The sequence below is a fragment of the Suricata suricatta genome, chromosome 5 (genome assembly GCF_006229205.1).
Source record: "Suricata suricatta isolate VVHF042 chromosome 5, meerkat_22Aug2017_6uvM2_HiC, whole genome shotgun sequence".
NCBI lineage: Eukaryota > Metazoa > Chordata > Mammalia > Carnivora > Herpestidae > Suricata > Suricata suricatta.
In genome coordinates, this window is record NC_043704.1 from 148,411,308 (window position 1) to 148,431,941 (window position 20,634).

Below are 20,634 nucleotides of genomic sequence, written 5' to 3' on the forward strand. Positions count from 1 at the left end.
GTCGTGAGAAGGTCGGCAGGGCTCGGCTCGCTCAGTTGCCACACTCATTCTCCTGCCTTGAAGCATCACCAGACTCGGGAGACAGTGCTCTGCCGGCCCCTTGGCCCAAGCCACTGGCCAGGCGGTCAAGTTCCTCCAAACACTGCTTCCTAAACGGCAGTTCATCAGCTACAGCTCAGAGCAAGGGAAGGGCAAGGCTGGCCTCCTTTGCTCCGGGGTGTCTGCTGAACATCAATTTTTAATAGAAAGACAGAATGGAGGCAATAATTCCAGGGGAGAATTCCTCTCACGGGAACCGCTTTGTGTTCTCACGGCACAAAAGGCAGTCATAAAAAGCGGTTTCTAAATAACGTGGAGAGAGGAGACGAAAATCAGATAAATGAGATAAAAATCACAGAGTTAGGTGGAGTAGACTCACCTCAAAATACCTGATAGGATGCATTAACCACAAAAATTATATAATAGAATGAGAAAACACCACAGGCATTTTAGCAACAACGTATTCCTAATTTTTTTTAAAAGGGGGGGGCTTTAAAAACAAATTGAAGTTATGCTGACTGGAATTCACGAAGACGACCCACCCGTAAACTGGAATTCAAGAAACGACTGCTGTCCGTAAACACGTGGGCGACATGCACGTGGTGTCCTAGAAACTTCCTCCCCCCGAAACGAAAACCTTTGGTCTCCACAGAACGAGAACATTTTACTTTAAAACATTCTGAACAAATGTCCAGGGTCAGAAAAACGTCTTCATGTGCTCGTTCACAGGATGGTTTCGGTGGAAGGAAGGGAAATCCTCCAATGTGTCTTTGCTGGGTTGTGAAACAGAGTTCTTTGTGAATTGTCGCTATAATTCCCAGGAACAATCCTTCCGAACATACTTTCTCATGCAGGATGCAGGCACAGAGTTAAATGAACCACTGCTCCCGCATGCACGGAACGGAGCCCGTCCCCAAGGAGCAAAGGAGACACGGGTGACGTGCTGTGGTTGGTCAGAGGATGGCGTGGACTGGGGAGACTGGAAAGTCTCCAGGAAGGGCGTGGCTTGAGCACACCCCTCCAGGCACAGGCAGGGGGAGCAGGGGCGAGGCCCCACCGGCAAGGGGCCCGCTAAGGACCGTCGAGAGGAGGGGCAGAGCCCAGCGCAGACCACGCATCCCCCGTTGGGGCGGACAGACAGCCCAGAGACCGTTCTTACCCCGTCCACAGAGACATAGGCGCGGTCATGGACGCCCTCGAGGGGTGACGACAGCGGTGTGGGGTCGCTGCAGTCTTGAGGAAGCGTTGTTCGGTACAGCACAAAGCCCGAATACTGGTTAGAGAAAGATGTGAGAAAAATACATCACTCTTCAAAAAGATAGCCTGGCCCCCTCGATCTGTGTGAGAGCGATGTTTCTAAAATCATAAGGAATAAAGCGTTTCTCTAGCCTCCAGCAAACATTCAGTCGGAAAGAAGGGAGCTGCCTTAAATCTTTAGATCGCGCCCTCTCACAGCAGCAGAGCGTTTTATCAGACCTCCCTTCCCCACACGAGGAAACTTGCCCAGAATCACTCAGGGCGAGCCTATTGTATACATCGGTGGCTTATTTACATGTCCTCAAAAACACAACAAAACACAACAACAAAAAAAAGACAAAGTGGGCACTTGGCTAGCTCAAGTGGTAGAGCGTGTGACTCTTTTTTAATTTTTATAAATTGTTTTAATGTTTATTTTTGAGAGAGAGAGAGAGACAGGGTAAAAGCAGGGGCAGAGAGAGAGAGGGAGACACAGAATCCAAAACAGGCTCTAGGCTCTGAGCTGTCAGCACAGAGCCCGATGCGGGGCTCGAACCCATAAACCACAAGATAATGACCTGGGGCCGAAGTTGGACACTTAACTGACTGAGCCACTTAGGCGCCCCTCGGTAGAGCATGTGACTCTTGGTCTCCAGGTTGTGAGTTCAAGCCCCATTGGGTGTAGAGATTACTTTAAAATAAAAATTTAGGGTCGCCTGGGTGGCTCAGTTGGCTAAGTGTCTGGCTTCTGCTCAGTCATGATCTCACAGTTTGTGGGATCGAGCCCCACATCGGGCTTCTGTGCTGACAACTTGGAGCCTGGAGCCTGCTTTGGATTTTGGGTCTCCCCCTCTACCTTCCCTGTTTGTGCTGCCTTTCTCTCAAAACTAAATAAACACACACAAAAAATCTTCAAATAAAAAGAGACAACAACAGAGTCAACAATGTTGGGTAAAACATTTTCCAGGTTCCTGGGCTACATCTGCTCTAACAGACAAAACAAGAGTCAATCAGAAACTGTTTAATGTGGAGGGACGGGGGTGGCGGGGACAGAGACAGTGAGAGATGAGGGTGTAACCTGTTGCTAAGTCAGAAAACAGAGATGCTGGTATCCTGGCTCTGAAAGGAAGGCCCCAGACCACCAGCCTCGGTGGCAAACAGCACCCGCGGCCTCAGCTGCTGACCGTCCTGCTGTGATGTTGGCCAGGGTGAGCGGGACCGAGCCTTCCGGTACAGGGGACACAGGAAAAGCTCCTCCCATCAGGAGCCCAGAAAGCAAGGAAGTGCATCTCGGCAAATGCAAAGGTGATTGAGAGGAGGTGAAAACCCTGTTCCTGTGTTGCAGGAAAGGGCTGAACCCAAGAAGCGTCACTGGGCCACCACCCAAGGCTTCCCTCCCAGACCCCAAATCTCTCTGTTTTTTTCTTTGCAAAGTAACTGAAGTGGTAAATCCTAACCCAGAGGCTGAGAAGCGCTGTGCAAAGGGCTCCCGGGGGGAGCAGAAGTGGCAGTGCTCCCCGAAAAGCTGGCTGCAGCGGCTGGAGAGGGGCAGGGGTGAGGGACAGAGGAGCAGGGCTGCATCCCACCCCCTGCACCTGCGCCCTCCATGGGTTTCGCTGGAAATAAACATTCAGGGGGCTGGCTTGCCCCAGACCTGAAACAGCCGGGGCCCCCCAGGCCAAGAGCGCTGCCGTGGCCAAAGGCCACAGCGCAGAAGGGTCCGGGGAAGAGCAGTGGTGCGAGTGTCCGTACGCCCACTCCCCCGGGTCCTGCTGCTCCAGCGACCTGACCATGCCTTATCCGAGCCGCTCCCTGCTCGGCGGAGGAGGCGGGCTGTATTTTCTAGATGAAGACACGGACACAGCAGGAGTTGGCTGGAACTGAAGCAAGGACTGTACCCAGTGTTACGGAAAGGGGGGCTCAATTACTCACTGTACTGATCACGGGGTTGCAGGAACAAAGTCCCAAGTGTACAAAGCGTAGCCAGAGGCAAAGTACACTACGATTAGATACGCCACTGTCCTATTAATAACCTAATTGCTCAGACCTTGGGGAGCTCCACAGAGAGACGGTGTGGGGATCCAGAAAAGTTTCCATTTCAAAACATGGGGCTGAGATCCTAACCGGGTGTTCAAACTTGACATCACAACAAAGGGACAAACGGACCTCGTGGGCATCCCGACAAGGTGCTCTGAGGACACATTCCCTTTGTCGTGCTTCATGCCACAAATGCTCTACTGAATCTAATCAGTGAGGGAGAGTCTACAAAATGACTGGCCTGAACTCCTCAGACATGCCCATGTCATGAGAAAGAGAGAGAAAAAACAAGACTTCAGAAAAGTGACAGAGGAAAGAAGATGGAAGGGACCTTATAGCTAAATGCATTGTGGCATCATGGATTGGAAACTGCCTTGACAAAACGTTAAAAGGTGGCTGGGTGGCTCAGTCGGTTGAGCATCTGACTTGGGCGCGGGTCATGATCTCATGGCTCGTGAGTTCAAGCCCCGCGTCGGGCTCTGTGCTGACAGCTCAAAGCCTGGAGCCTGCTTCCAGTTCTGTGTCACCCTCTCTCTCTGCTCCTCCTCAGCTCCTCTCTCTCAAAAATAAACACTTTTTTAAAAAAAAGAAAAAAGTTAAGCTATAAAGAACATTTTGGATACTTGACCACAGAATGCATAGAGTGCATATTAAACAAGACCATATGAATGTTGTTTCCGAAGTGTGATCATTATATTGGGATCATACAGGAAGATGTCCTTTTTCTTAAAAGATACATGCTGTAAGATTTAGGGGTGAAGTGTCAGGATATGACAGCAAGCTCAAATGGTTAAAAAAGGCAGCTGACTGCATATACACGCACTTAGCCAACTCTCAACACTTAGCGACTCCAGGGAAAGCTACGTGGGTGTAGATTACACTTTTCTCACATTTTTAGATTTGAAGGTTTCCAAAGTAAAAAGCTGGGAGTAAATTTTAAAATAAACATGAGGGGCAGGCACCTGGCTAGCTCAGTCAGCAAAGTGTGCAACTTTTGATCTCAGGGTGGTGAGTTCGAGACCCACGTCGGGTCCAGAGCCCACTTAAAACCAATAAATAATAGAGTATATAAAATTAATATAAGGTAGTTCCTGGGTTAACCACGTGAGCGTGTGCATGCATGCTCATGCTGACACACACGCGTGTCCCGTTCTCTTCAAAAGCAGGAAGAAGACTCTCTAAGAACCTGGTCTCTTGAGAACACAGTCCCTACACCTTTGAGCTAACTAAGGACAAACAATTAAGTTGTCTTTTTGAGCATTAAGATAGTGGTTTTTCCTCTAGTAATAAAGATTAATTAGATCAGGAATACACTCACAATTATGTTGAATCAGGTTGAGCTATGGCCTACTCATGGGATAAGAAGGAAGGGGTTGGGGGGAGTCTAGGAAAGATCAGCCCACTGTGCGGTACTTAAAGCCACAGAGAGCCTGGAAATCTGGCGAATTTACCGGGACCTGATTTATCTGCCCACCGTTTAGCCCCTGTGCTCAGAATAGGCCCTACAGGGCAGTGCAGAAAGTAGAAAAAGGGTGAAGCATTACCTTTGAAGACCTACCTGTTTCACCTGAATAAATGTCAAGGGATAAAGGCTTTTGATGGGCCCAGAGGGACACAGAACATTCAGAGCATCCTCCACCGTCTTTAACTGAAAAGACATAAGAGGAACATTCACTCATTGTCACCCGGTAGTCAGAGTGGAAGATAATGCCATTTGCAAATTATCAAGCATTTAACCAAATCCCTACACAGACCTGACACCTACACAGTGTTCAAATTCCACTCAGTGCTGGTGCCCAGTCACCTTCCATCCCCCCATCCACCCCCTAACTCCCAATGCAAAGTAACGGATGGTAATCGTACAACATGTCAAGTACGTCTATTTGCAAATACAACCTCTATATGAAAGGCCCTTCAAGTGAATGAAAAGCAGGGCTCGGAGGCTGCCTCCCCTCAAGTTTCTTCCCCAGCATCCTGGAGGGGAGTCACTAGGACTGCACCTTCCTCTGAACTTGACAGTAGCATACTTTCCACGCCTGTGCCACGTACCAGCTGCTTACCTTTGCCATCCTTGCCATATTATCAATTCCTTTAAGAGCAGGGTCTGGGTGGCGCTCACCCAATACTCAGCACATAGTAGATACTCAATAAAATACTTATTACATTTAGTCCAGATGATGGCATATTCTCACAACCCAGGAGGCTTATGCCAATGCAGTAACAAGAATGACGGCAGCTACCGATCACCGAGTGCCTACCAAACCCCAGGTGAGAGCACGTTGCAAGTGCACCCTAGTGAAGCCTTACAACCATGGGGCGGGGGGCAGCCATCACTGTCCCCGGGTTAGGGAGGCAGAACTAGGTTCTCCAAGAAGCTCACTGGAACAACGGCAGAGCCAAGATCTTCAGTTAGGTTTGGCTCCAAACCTAGGACTTCCCAAGACTGATGCTGCTTAGGAACGCTATTAACACCTTGGCAGGGCTGCCTTGCTGATATGCCGCATCGGGGGAAACAAAACCTTAAGTACAATTCCATCAGTTCAGCGACTCCCATGGATGTTTTTCTATTTGGACAACTAAAGAAATCCAACTCCTAATTAATGTATGCTACCTTAAATAGCATACATTTAGTTAATAAGGAAAAGCTATTTCTACTCACACCATTTTCCTTCATGGTAAACAGATTGTGTTTTTGGTACTAAGCTAGTTTTGTTTTGTTTTGTTTTACTCATGCTGCTGTTTTAAATATTTGTAGCTATTTTCTGTTGCGTAACAATAAATTTCTTGCAGCTCTACACCGAAGCAACCTTGTCTGTCCTTCAGTAGCTCGCAGCAATGAACAGTAGAAGCTACTCCCTTAACAAGTGTGATTAAAGTCTGACAAACACTAAAGAAAGACGCCTACCACGCAGAGAGACCACACACTTTGTAGAATGCAACACACGTATCCGACGCTAGGTGGAAAATGTCACAAGAGCTCAACCAATCGTAATATCAAAGGGCTTCACGAATGGAAAAATTATACAATCATGTTTGGCATTTTGGTTAAAGATAAAAACTTATGCTATTTTAGAATATCAAGATTCTGAAGAAATGTGTAACTGCTTGTGGTTTCTTTTTTTTCCCTCTTGTGAGTTAACAGATGTAGGAGTTAGGGATTATAAAAGGGGAAATCCTGAAGACACAGATGGTCAAAACAAATTGATTTTGGCTTACGTCACTCCTGACATCGAAATGAAATCTCCCTTCTTTTTCTCTTTCCTAGAATAAAATGTCTTTAGCTCCTATGTATGATTAATTTCTGGCCTTTTCCCCTTGAGGTCCTACGTACCATATAAACCACAGAGCACAAAAATTAGCATATGATTTTGAAATGGAGCGGAGCACACTAAATAGGGCAAAGATCTCTGATAATACCCGTGCCTTTTGAGAACCCCCCAAAAAAGGTAAATTGTGGAAAACAACCTTGCCAGGCATAACAAGGTGGTGTGTTATTCCCACTCAGGCTCCGGAAGCCGCTTTGGATGACTGATAATTGAACCCGAATGACCTGAATGACCTAAGAATCCCCGCCCACTTCTGCTCACGGCCCATGTGCCCACCCCGTCCACACGCACGTCCCCACTTTCCCAGAAACATCACCCACCCGGTTCGGTTTCACAGAAAACCAATTCACTGAAAGATGGAACCAAACCCTCCACGTGACACTTTCACTCACAACTGCTGAATTCCACCTCCTCACTCTCGACAGTTGTGTTATTTTCTTTCTTACCTTTTGCAGAGGAACCTTTCCATATGCAAACTTGGGTGTAGACGGAGGGATAAAACCTTCTGGCACTTTTTCAAACTAGAAACCAGAGTTGAAAAAGAAAAAAGAAAAGAAAAAAAAGGTGTTAAGCCCTCAGAAATGGGGCTATAAACAATTCAGTTTTCCAAAGGAGGCTCCCAGAGTCGACAACAGTGCCCGTGAGTTTTGGAAAGGCAGAAGAACAAAAGGTTTTCCCTCCCAAACAGGGTTTGGTAAAGTTTTTACTTCCAAGTGTGTGTGTGCGCGCCTGTGGATGTCTGTAAACTCCAGGAATCATTCATATAATTGTAGAACAAAGACTTTAAAACAGAGAGCAACAACCAGGAGACAGAGGAGACGAAGGCAGAGGGCTGGAGTTGGGGGAAAAAGGAAAAAGGCCCGGGGCGGAACCGAGTCTTCGGGGCGGAAGCTGTAGTAGGGAAAAGTAAAGTTTGGTATCAGTGTTAGATTTCCTGTGGTTACATAACAGCGTATTCCAACCTGCTCTTACGAAACACACACGGAAGTACTTTGGGGTAAAGGTCTCCAGTGGTTTAGAAAACCCAAGGGGGCAGCGGGGGGAAGCGGTGAGGCCACAGGGCGGGATGCTGACATGGGGGATCTGCGTGTGGAGTCCTCGGGCGCTGCGTGTACCACTTTTATTCTTGAAATTTCTCTGTAAGTCTGAAATTTTCCTTAAATAAAAGTTAAAAACACAAAAACAGAACCTTATTGAATATGAAATACACACACCGATTTAGAGTTAGAAGACATTTAATGCCAAGTCTTAAAGTCTGTGTCCACCTCCAAGTAGACTGCATTATGATCTCGCAGGCTCCCTGTATTTCCTTCCTCCAGTCCCCTCTTACCTCCCTTCCTTTTAGTTTTCATTTTTTACTTGTATTACATTTATTATTGTTTTTACTTTTTACTATTTATTTTTGAGAGGGAGAGAGTGACAGACAGAGAGGGAGACTCGGAATCCAAAGCAGGCTCCAGGCTCTGAGCTGTCAGCACAGAGCCTGACGTGGGGCTTGAACTCATGAACCCTGAGATCATGACCTGAGCCAAAGTCAGGCGCTTAACCAACTGAGCCACCAGGCGCCCCTCAGTTTCCATTTTTTAAAGTAATTAAAAAAGGAAGACAACAGACTGCTATGAAAAGCAATAGTCTCCTGGCTCACTATTTTCTTAGTCCTTTTCTTCAGAGGAAACCATTTTAAATTCATTTAATTGTTCCATTTTTGCATCTTTTAGTTTCTATATTTATACTTATCTGCTATTTCTTATTTGATCCATTTAAAACATTATTGGTTTCTTTAATACATGAGAATTTAGCCCAGGTGTCCTATTCTGGATATCTCTCTTTCTGGCCAACAGGATTATATCAGCATTTCTCTACTGGTTACTTTTGTAGCTTGAAATAATATACCTGTATTTCTTAGTTCCGTCAATTAAGATTATCTTTTGTGTCCATACTTTTTAAGATAAGGCTATTTGCACCCTTCCCTGAGCTCTCTTCCCTACTCCCGCCCCCAGATTATCAACTCTGCTTTTACACTGTCAAGGTTAAAAGTCTGTCCTGTACCCATACACCTTCCCTTCACCTGTATATTGAGTCTAAATTCAAAATCAACCAACAGTGCTCACATGATTATAATTATATAAATATTACTCTCTGCAAACCTAAGCAATACATAGCATGATAGCATGTTCCGTGTTGTTCAGTTTTTTGTGTTCTTTTCCCTCCCCTGGGGTTTCTAATTGCCTTTCTTTTCTCCTGTCTGCCTTTAGGTTAACTCCTCCTCAGCTGTTCTAAATTTCCAAAGATTGTGGCAAGTGTTTCTCCAAACACTCTTTGGCCCTCCCCTAGTAAACTTCTCAAGTCTTCTTGCTCCAAGGGACTGACTCTCCTCTAGCCTTGATATTCTGGGACTTCTCTTCATTATTCTCCTGGTTTTAGCTTCTGTTTCTAGGGTCTCATTTCACTGGAGCAATCTCAAGTAATTTCCCAAGAACTGGTATGTGGAAGGGAAATTTTCTGAATCTATGTTTTAAATTTTTTCCAAAGATGTGTTTGGGTTTGTGTGTTTTTGGCATTTATTATTTTGGGCCACTCAAATATCCTTTTCAGTTTTGGACAAAAATTCTGCATTTTTAAAATATTTGCTTTTCTCCATCTTTTTCCCTTAAACTTCAGTTAGATGCCCTAGACTGTATCTGTATCTCTTATCTTTTCTCTGTTTCAATCTCTGCCTTCTGGTTCTAATTTCTAGGAGATTATTTTTTTACTTTTTATTTTGGGGAACTCTTTTTTGTTCTTTAAGGGCTCCTTTTTCAAAGTATCTCATTCTTACAGTGTGAAAGCAACATCTTCGCAAATGTCTCTAAAAGATACAATGTTTTGGGAGGGTCTGCTTTGTTTGCTTACGCTCGCTCATTTCTGCCCTGAATTGTCTGTTACCTTTAGGTTATTTTTTCTGTTTATTTCATTTTGGTCTTTCTCTTTCCCTTTGCAGGTTTTACGGACGTCTTCAAACATCTGGCCGCCCGTGGTCCATTCTTAGTTCATGCAAATGAACACACCAGCATTTGCATAGCCATCTGCTTTAGGCCAGTTCTGCTCTGCGTACAGGAGCGAGGTTTGCTGAGTGGCTACTTTGTTTTAGGGTGATTTGGGAGGGAGTCAGACACAACATGTAAGGTTTTTGCTCTCAGGCTGGACACTTTTTTTTTTTTTTAATTCTAATTTTCTGAAGCAAAAAGATGCTTCCCTGATGGCCAGTCCATTTAAAGAGGGCAGAAGCGTAGACGACCTGATGGGACATATGCGGTTACGAGCCTTCCCATTTTCAGCTCTTTCCGTCTGTCTTTTGTCACATCTGCGTTTCCAGGACCCTGGTTCTCGAGGGTTCTTTACGAGCAACCTACTCTCTGTTGACCTGTTCCAAGAACCCTGTTTCACACTCACTGGGAACCTGATTTCCTCAAGATATTTCCTTAGTCACCTGCACCTATGTTTGCTTCCCAGAAGTTTTTTGGAATCTCTCATGCATGGATAGTGCCACTCTTGTTGGCTTCATTTAAAAAAAATCCTTTTTAATCATTTAATAACATTTTGAGAGGCGCAAGATATCAGTATGTGGTCAGCCATCCATCCTGAACTGGAAGTCCTTTATGTTTCTAATAGTCTATAAATCATTAGTTCTGTGACACTTTTAAAGATTAAAAAAAATTTTTTTAATGTCTATTTATTTTTGCAAGAGAGAGAGAGAGAGCGTGCGAGCAGGGAAGGGGAAGAGAGAGAGGGGGACAGAGGATATAGTGGGCTCTGTGCTGACAGCAGCAAGCCTGATGTGGGGTTTGAACTCACAAACCGTGAGATCATGACCTGAGCTGAAATCAGATGCTCAACTGACTGAGCCACCCAGGCGCCCTTCTGTGACATTTTTTAAAGAGCACATTAAAGCGGTGCTGAGGGGCTCAGTGGTGGAGTGTCCCACTCTAGATTTCACCTCAGGACATGACCCCAGGGTCACGGGGTCAAGCTTGGCATCAGGGCTCTGTGCTGAGCATGGAGTCTGCTTAAGATTCTCTCTCTCCCTCCCTCTGCCCCTCTCCCCAGCTTGTGCTCGCTCTCTCCCTCTCTCTAAAATAAATAAAACGAGGGGACCCAGGGTGGCTCAGTCGGTTAAGCATCTGACTCTGATGAACTTGAGTCCCACGTCAGGTGAGCTTATGCTTGCTTCTCTCACTCCTCCTTCTCTCTGCCCCTCGCTCACTTGCGTCCTCTCTCTCTCAAAAGAAAAGAAAAAAGCAGCACATTAAATGATCTGCATGATTCAAAGGAAAATGAATGTGATGCCGAGGAGTTATATCTGTTGATCCCAGACAGACAAGATGTGAACTCTCTCTTCCGAGCTTTCCCGATGGTCCTAAACCACGTTCATTCTCCTGTGGCGTTTGCCCACCTCTGCCTCCGCCCCGCGTTCTGGCCAGTGGAGGCAGCAAACGCAAATCCACACTGGGGACCTGCGAGTAGCCCCATTGTTTGCTGAGGTCCCCTATTCACCTGCACATAGTAGTGACCATGTCACATCTACCTCCGAAAGTCAAGGTGGAGTCCAGCGCCCAGGGTGAGTAGGGCTGCAATCTCGTTATCACACTGGACGAAAAGGTCACTGCACGGGCAGCATCCTTTAGCCAACACTGAGCCAACAGCGATGGAATGCTTCTGGGCTGGTTGGTCATCTCATTTGTTGCTCACAAAGGCCCTTATAGCCCGTCATTCTATTTCCTTTTTAGAGGAAAGACTGAGGAACTTGCTCAAGATAACCCCAAGGGCAAAGGAGTGAGCTGGGATCTCAGTCCGGTCAAGTGTTGCTTCTATGGCTCCATCTCACCTCCTTTGTTGTACAACAACACGAGAGAAAGTGCCGTCTATTGATCAAACATAATTCCAAAGACAAAAACACCCCATGATACCTTTCCTCTTTGTTTTCCTCCGAGACCCTCTCCTTGTGCACATACACCACGAGAGGTTAGAGATAGTTTTGTAATTGACTACTGCTACTTACCAAAAGTACTTTGGGTGTGCCCAAATACTGATAATAATTTTATTTATTGCATATTATATTCAATGTTTATTTTTCAGACACACATGGGGTGGGGGGGGAGAAAGAGAGAGAGAGAGAGAAGGAGAGAAGAGCACAAGTAGGGGAGGGGCAGAGAGAGAGGGAGACACAGAATCCAAAGCAGGCTCCAGGCTCAGAGCTGTCAGCACAGACCCCAATGCAGAGCTCAAATTCACAAACCCCAAGATCATGACCTGAGCCGAAGTCAGATGCGTAACCAACTGAGCCACCCGGACGCCTACTGCATTATGTAATGAATATGACCATCCTTTCAATATTAGAATTTAGATCATTTCCAATTTTTATATTACAAATAATGTTACAATGAACAGCTCTATGTCTATAGCATTATTTTGCCTAAAAAATATTTTTAATAAAGCACCAAGTGAGAAGTACTAGGTCAAATGATATAAGCATTTTATATGAATCTTAACATAGCGTATGCCAAAGTTTTCACCAAGTGTCTATACGTGTTTATGTCTTCCACTCATTGTCTATCTGAATGTTGACTTTTTAATCAGTGGCATGAGCTCATCATAATATTGGTTATTACATCTCCATCTGTCTGTCCCATTTGCTCCAATCTTCTGTCTTTTCTTTTCAATAAGTTTAGTGACTTTTTGATTATCTTATAGTAAATTACTTATCTATACTAAATCCTAATCTTTTATCCAACTAATTTAATGTTTCAGAAAAGAGGGGCGCCTGGGGGGCTCTGCCAATTAAGTGTCCCACTTCCACTCAGGTCATGATCTCACGGTTCGTGGGTTTGAGCCCCACATCGGGCTCTGCGCTGACAGCTCAGAGCCTGGAGCCTGTTTCCGATTCTGTGTCTCTCTCTCTCTGCCCCTCCCCTGCTCATGCTCTGTTTCTCTCTCTCAAAAATAAATAAAAGTTAAAAAATTCAATGTTTCAGAAAAGAGATAAATATTCCAAAACACTATTTCAGACCCTTTATTTTTCTGTAACAAATTGTGCTTTAATCACAGTTTTCACATTCATCATGTTGCTTCTTATCCAGCCTATTTAGCTGCAGAAACATAACACGGGGAGCCGCTCCTGTCCCAGTCAAATCTGATAGATTCAACAGTGACCAACCTTTCTTTCCCCAAGATCTCTAATGTTTTTATTCATTCTTTTAACAAATTCTTATTAAGGAAGTACTTTGTGTTGGGTCTTTTGCTTGGTACTGGGGATATGAACAGCTCCCAGTCCAGACTGTGAGAAATGTCCATAAACAAATGACACCAACACACCACGGGAAGTAGTGTTCAAGACGTCCCCTCGGTAAGGCGGCAGACGAGGACAAGGCATGACGGACGGCAGAGAGCCCGATCAAAGACAACTTCCCAGAGAAGGTGACTGAGGGGTGTTCTCATTTTCCAGATGGGTGAAGGCAGAGGGAACATTCTGTGCAGAGGCCGGGAGGGATCAACAGTACTGTCCCATTCACGGAATCTTATGCACTTTCATTTGGAGCCCAGGGAGTCATGTACACAAAGGGGAGAACTGTAAAATGGGGCCTGAGGAAAATAGGAGGCCAAGTCAGGGAAGGCGTCTTGCCCAGATCGGCATTTTAGAGAAATCATTCTGGAAGACCAACCAAAAAGCCAAGTGTGCAGGAAAGGAAAACACCAGAACCACAAGAGTGCAGGCAATGCTTTAGAAGTCTAACATTTGTTATGTAGTATTCACTTTGTTAGCCCAAATTATCAGACATAAAACACTGTTTCCGCCAGCCCCGTGGATCAGCCAGAGACGGCTTGTGTCTACCCACGAGGCTAATGTCGTTCCGTCCATAAAGCAAGAAGGACAATCAATCAGCCAGTGTAGACTGGTCTGCAGTCGAGTTGCAAACTTCATTAGTAAAAGTCATAGTGGCCATTTTCACATTCCTCAGTCCTTACCCAGCCCCAATGTCCACCTGAGGGAATCCTAATATTTGCTCCAATTATCAACTTGATTCATTTCTGTATAATGACTCATCTCCAAAAAGTCAAATGGGCTCTTATCTTTGATAGAATCCTTATGAAGAACTGTAACAAAAGTCCTAAAAAATGGGTCTTCGAGTCATTCAAAAGCATACAAAAATAAACTCCCCACTGCCCCTCTCAAATTGGTAGGGAGGAGGAGGGTGCTGCCCTACAGTCTTAGGGTTGATACTCGAGGTCAAAGTGTTAACCATGTTGGGCTGAGTTTTACCCACAGCAAAGAGAATATCTTCGAAAATGCAAATGTCATGAGCTCTGTCACACCTCCACCTGGAGCCTTTGTCATTGAGCATAGGCTTGTGCAGCCTGATGGGAAATTACCATCCCTGGGCACCTACATCAGTGAAAGACATTGTCCATCGACAACCAGCTTGCTCTTGAAATGGATTAAAGAAGAGACCCATCCCACTTTTTAAGTTTTTGGTGAAGGAAGAGGCAGCTATATATGGGGTTTTCCCCCAATCTTTCCCTCAATGCAAGCAAACCAGCTAACTGAAAGTCTACAAAATCTCCTAAGAAAGATTCCACTTTTAAAGCAGTTCATGTCTCTCCTCCAAACCTGAAACACCAAGAAGAAGAAAGGACCATGTGGTAAACTGCAAGCCATCACAAGATATTGAATTATGCTAATTTCTGAAGACTGTCTCCTTCATGGGTTCGGCTTACCGTGCCCACTGGCGAAACGCTTGACCCCTTAGGTTTGTCTCCGCTTGGCCCACCACCCTTCACTCTCGGCTCTCCGTTGGCGATCTTTTTTTTTTTTTTTTTTAAAATGTTATATTTATTTTTGAGAGAAAGAGAGACAGAGACAGTGTGAGCAGGGGAGGGTCAGAGAGAGAGGGAGGCACAGAATCCGAAGACAGGCTCCAGGCTCTGAGCTAGCTGTCAGCACAGAGCCCGATGGGGGACTCGAACCCATGGACTGTGAAATGATGACCTGAGCTGAAGTCGGACGCTTAACTGACTGATCCCCCAGGCGCCCCTCCATTGGCGATCTTAGCCTCCACTTCCACTGATGACCTGTCCTAACGACTGCTTCCTGGAGCGTTTCCCTCTTAAGTGAGCCACTTGCTGGCTAGACACCTCCAGCTGGATGTCCCCAAAGGCATCTGGAGCTGAACAACCCCAGCACGGAACTTGCGTCCCCCTTCCCCTTCCCGGCCCGTGCCTCCGCTGCAGTCCTCCGTGTTGGTTGCTGACTACAACACCCATCTGGTTATCCAACCAGAAGCTGTAAACCTATAGACAAATCAACGCCTCCTCACACGGCCTCACCCCTGCATGTGGGCACCACTCACTGACTCCCACCGATTTTTACATCCGAAATATTTTTCAAATTGATTGCTTCCTCTCCATTCCCTGTTGACCCTGCCACCATCTCATTTCTAGGTTATTGCAGCAGACGCCTAGCTCATCTTCTGCATCCTGAAATGTCCCCAGTGAGAGTCCTAGCAGTGTGGCCACATGGTCACAGGGTTTTGTAAAATTTGCAGAAGTCATACAATTTAACCACAACAGGCCAAGACCCTTGTCTCTGTGTAGCCGCTTCCTTGTGGTCAGGAGGCTCTGGAGTTGCTACTCACCCAAGGAGAGCTGAGGTGGGGATTCACTTAGTTTGGGTGTAGAGCATGTCTACATAGTTCACTGTCACTTCCTTGGATGGGTAAATGATCGCAGATTATTATTCCTAACACCTAATATGCGGACTCACTTGCATATCACTTGACGGTGCCCTGAGGCCAACAGCCTCAGAAGTACGGGGTTGGAGAAGAGACACAGGGTGTCAAGTGTATGGGGCCAGGACCTGTCTGGGAAACTTCCTTCCAAATACTCAAGTGCATATATGAACGAACTGGAGACAGAGTGCCCCAATTTTGATAATAACCCTAAATATTTATATAACATTATCAGAAACAAAATGTGACATTTTCTGTTTTCTAAACTCTCAGTACATTCTTTAAAAAAATTTTTTTTTAAACGTTTTAATTTATGGTTGAGAGAGAGGGATAGAGAGACAGCGTGAGCAGGGGAGGGTCAGAGAGAGAGGGGGAGACAGAATCCAAAGACAGGCTCTAGGCTCTGAGCTGTCAGCACAGAGCCTGACGCAGGGCTTGAACCCACGAACCGTGAAATAATGACCTGAGCTGAAGTCAGACACTTAACCGACTGAGCCACCCAGGCGCCCCCCCTTTCTTCACATTTCTTAACAGGGTTTCCGCAACAGCGCTAATGTTCTTGGTGACAACGTCACCTGTCTATTAAGGAGAGACTATAGCAGTGATGGTTTGCAGTGGGAAGAGATCAGGGAGCAAAAAGGGAACTGGAGGTTGTTAAAAGTCCAGCTGAGACTGGAATCTTCCCGCCAGGCCACTGCAAGTTGCAGTGTGTGTTTGCAAAGTGCCAGGATGTGACAGTCAGAATGGTCCTGGGCGTCCTGGCTGGGTGCTCTGCCTTGAACGGCAGCGGAGAGGGGACTGGAGGGTGATGGTGAAAAGTTCTAGCAACCGTCCATCGTAAGAGCCCGGGAAAGTCAGGAAAAGTGTAGGGGGTGGATGGAGGGGCAGAAAGAAGTACTTAAAAATATAGGAGAACAAAAACGTGAGATCAAATATAAGGTGATGTTTTATGTAAAAAAGCACAGTAAACATCTGTTTTAATATTTGATAAAGATAAGGCATAAAACGCTATTTCAGAAAGAAAACTATTCCAAAAGTCAGCCCGCCAGCAATGCCACTGCTGGGTAAATGCCTGCAGGGACAGAAAGCAGACTTGAGCAGACACCAGTGCCCCGACGCCCAGGAAGCATTATTCAAAACAGCCAAAAGATGGGGCACCTGGGTGGTTCCGTGATCAAGCATCTGACTCTTGATTTCAGTGCAGCTCATGATGTCTCACAGTTCACGAGTTCAAGCCCCACGTCGCTCTGCACTGACAGTGGGATTCTCTCTCGGTGCCCCACCCCGACTCACGCCCGAGCACGCGTGTGCTCCCTCTCTATCAAAATAAATACTTAAAAAAAAAAAAGCCAAAACATGGAAACAACCCAGGTGTTCTTCAAGAGATAAATGAGATGAATATTTAAACAACATACCCACACGTGGAATATTATTCAGCCATAAAAAGGAATGACGTTCCGTTACATGTTACACCACGGAGGAACCACAAGAAAACTATGGCAAGTGAAATACATCAGACACAAAAGGAAAATATCTTAGGGTTCCATTTATATGAGTTATCTCGGACGGGCAAATTTGCAGAGGCTGAAAGCAGACTAAAGGTTAGCAGCTGAGAGGAGGAGACACTGGGGAGTTTCTTTCTTTTTCATTTTTTAAAAAAATATTTATTTATTTTTGAGGAAGACAGAGTGTGGGCGGGGGAGGGGCAGAGAGAGAGGCAGACACAGAATCCGAAGCAGCTCCAGGCTCCCAGCGGTCAGCACGGAGGTCTCCATCGTGTGAGGTCATGACCTGAGCTGAAGGGAGGGGCCATGGAGAGAGTGGAAGGAGGAAGGGGAAGAAACAGGGATTCAAGCTCTAGTTTTATCTGTCATGTATGGTCTTCTTTAAAAAATCGCAAGCAAAGATTTCATAATAACCTGTATTAAATCTAGGTACTGAGTACATGGGTGTTTTCAACATTATTTTATACACTTAAAATTGTTGGAGTATTTTATATTTTAGAGACAAATATATCTAATAACTATATTAAGAAATGAAAGACTCCTTTTATGAGGACCTAAAAAACAGTATTTGGGAATAAGCATATTAAAGAATGGGTAGGAATTATCTTACGAAAAATTTAAAACAAGAGCGACATCAGAGAAGACTTGAAGAGCAGGACAAGCAGTTTTTCTTGGCTAAGACTCAATATCATAAATTTTGCCTCTAAGTTGATACACAAATTAATACAAAATGAATCAAAATATCAATAGGTATCCTGGGTTTTTGTTTTGTTTTGAGGTTGATAAAATAATACCAAAGTTTCTGTGGGAAGTAAACTTATGCAATAGGGAACTTTTGAAAGACTAAGGATGGAAGACTAGTCCTCCCAGGTGACGATAAAACATAGTAAAAATAACAATTAAACAGTTTGGTGTTGGGAAGGGAGAAAACAAAATAACATAAAAGAATTTGAAAACAGGCGCAAATGTTTTAACCGGCTGTAGCTTAAGCGATGAGCAAAGCGGAATCCTGAACTTACTCCCAACAGCAAAGGTCACAGTTCCACGTACATCGATATTTGAACATAAAATGCGATCATAAAAGTTGCAAGCACCCCACAGAAATTTATTTCTACTGCTAGGCTAGGGAAGCAGCCATGAGGGGCGCCTGGGGGGCTCAGTCGGTTGAGCGTCTGACTTCAGCTCAAGTCATGATCTCACAACTCGTGAGTTTGAGCCCCGTGTCAGGCTGTGTGCTGACAGCTTGGAGCCTGGAGTCTGCTTCGGATTCTGTGTCTCCCTCTCTCTCTGCTACTCCCTGATCACACTGTGTCTCTGTCTCTCCTTCAAAAATAAATTAACAAAAATTTTTAAAAAAGAGAGAAGTGATACATTTGACTGTATAAAAACTCAAGATTGCTTTTTACAGAAAGAAAAATCCAAAACACTGCAGAAACCCTTATAACTGGTAAAAAATGCCATGATAATAGAATCCTTGCAAATTACAGAGATGAAGAGGCAGAGAAATGAGGAAAGAACGCACACAGGTAGTTCGCAGAAGAAACACAAGTGGACGGTTTGTAATGAAACGCCATGCACACGCCCACCTTTTCACTGGTGACCTTCCCTTTGAACGCTCTCGCCCTGGACGTCCCACATGGCTGTCCTACCACCTGAAGGTCTTCATTCCACCTTGACCTTCTCAACGAAGCCTTATATATGCAAAACAGCTAAAACTGTGCCTGGCATATAGCAGGAACTTGCCAAACCTTTGTGGAATTACTTGTGAATAAACAGTGTGGCTCAAGTCAAACAGTGTCTAATTCAATGATAATGCCTCATGGGATTTTTTTAAAAGACAGAATTAAAATACATGAACTTTAAACCTAAGGGAACTAAAATACACGGCATTAATAAAACATATAAGTCACGAGGGATGTAACTGGGGTTAATATGAGATCAAGTGTTGGTTGTATGATTGTATTGATTAATTTTTAAATTATTGTAAGTTGAACTGAATGCTAAAGTTTTTTGAGAGTTGGGGCACCTGGGTGGCTCAGTCAGTTGAGCACCCGACTTCAGCTCAGGTCATGATCTCATGGTTCGTGAGTTCAAGTCCCACGTCAGGCTCACTGCTGTCAGCCTGTCAGCACAGAGCCTGCTTCAGATCCTCTGTCCCCCTCTCTCTGCCCCTCCCCTACAAAAAATTTTTAAAAGTAAAAAAAATAAAGTTTCTTGAGAGCTGGACATAACGATGTACATACCTAATGAACCCATTTCTAGAAAATCAAAAAACAAGCAAAACTAAGCTGTGGTGCCAGAGGTCAGGAGAGTGGTTAGCTCTGGGGATGGAGGGTTCACAACGAGAAAGAACCAGGGCTTCTGGCGTGCTGTGTTACAGGGGTGTGTTCACTTTGTATAAATTCACTGAGATACTCCGGAGTTGTGCTTTTGGGGGCGGAGTACATGTTTTCCTTCAGTAGGTAATTGCTAAAAGAACAAAAATACCATGAATAGTTTCCACACTGGGAGGAGGAGGCGATGGGTCATAAAGTAAGAACAAAAATGACTCAGACAATTCAAAGGAAAGTAATCAAGACAAAATGGAAAAGGTAGACGAGGCACCTGGGCGGCTCAGTCAGTTAAGCATCCAACTTTGGCTGAGGTCACGATCTCACGGCTTGTGAGTTCGAGCCCCGCTTCGGGCTTTGTGCTGACAGCTAGCTCAGAACCTGGAGCCTGTCTTCAGATTCTGTGTCTCCCTCTCTCTCTGACCCTCCCCTGCTCACGCTGTCTCTCTCTCTCTCTCAAAAATAAATAAAAACATTTTAAAAAATAATAAAATCTAATTTGCTTGATATTAAAAAAATCCAGTTATATCTCATTAACAAGGGACACATTAAAAAAGATATTCAAAGGTTGAAGATTAAAGTATTGTGAAAGACACAGCAGTAAATATTAACCAAAAAAACGCATTAGTATCAGAAAAAAAGACTTGAAGGTCAAAAGCATTGTTAGAGGCATAGGGCTACCACATAATGATACTAAATAAAGGATATTGTGGGCTTTCATTCTCAATTTGCATTCCTAATAATACGGCCTCAAACACCGACACTATTACAAGGAGAAACACATAAACACAATTCTTTAATAAATAATAGAATACATGGACAAAAAAGGAGGAAGGATATCAAAGATATCAGCAGGACCATTTATAAGCTTAGCCTAAGGAACATGTATATAGATTATATCCAACAATTATAAAACATACGGTCTTGGGACGCCTGGGGGCTAAGTCGGTTACGCATCTGACTTGGGCATGGAACATTCACTCGTATTGGTATGTGCCAGGCTCTAGAACCAGGTTTGGCATATTTCAAGGGATTCATATCACACAGACCATGTTCTCTACCCAGAATGCAAATACGTTAGAAACCAACAAACTACAAAAATAATTATGTTAATAATCACTACTTTGGAGCGACTTCTGAACATTGCCCGGGCCAAAGAGAAATCCAAATAGGCATTATGAGAAGCAAACTGTAGTAAGTATATTACATATCAACACGTAGACAAGGGAGCTATAGACGTACTTGAAGGAAATACATACCCTTGAACATTTATATTAGTTAAGAAGAAAGGCTGGGTTACAAATAAAGGAAGGAAACACCAAAGATAGGAACAGGGAGCTCTGAAACAGGATGAACAGACAAGGCAGAACTGGAAAGTCACCACTACGGACCCCGCAGA

General features: G+C 44.8%; 1 protein-coding gene across 1 annotated transcript in view; it reads right to left on the reverse strand.

Moving 5' to 3' along the window:
- The window catches only part of GLB1 (galactosidase beta 1), a 78,700-nt gene that overhangs the window by 17,768 nt on the left and 40,298 nt on the right, over positions 1-20,634 (reverse strand). Inside the window, exons 12-14 of the mRNA XM_029938779.1 lie at positions 7,085-7,159; positions 4,871-4,960; positions 1,199-1,312 (exon numbers count right to left, since the gene is read on the reverse strand). Of these exons, the coding sequence (XP_029794639.1) occupies positions 1,199-1,312; positions 4,871-4,960; positions 7,085-7,159 (279 nt within the window). The remainder of the gene's footprint in view (positions 1-1,198; positions 1,313-4,870; positions 4,961-7,084; positions 7,160-20,634) is intronic.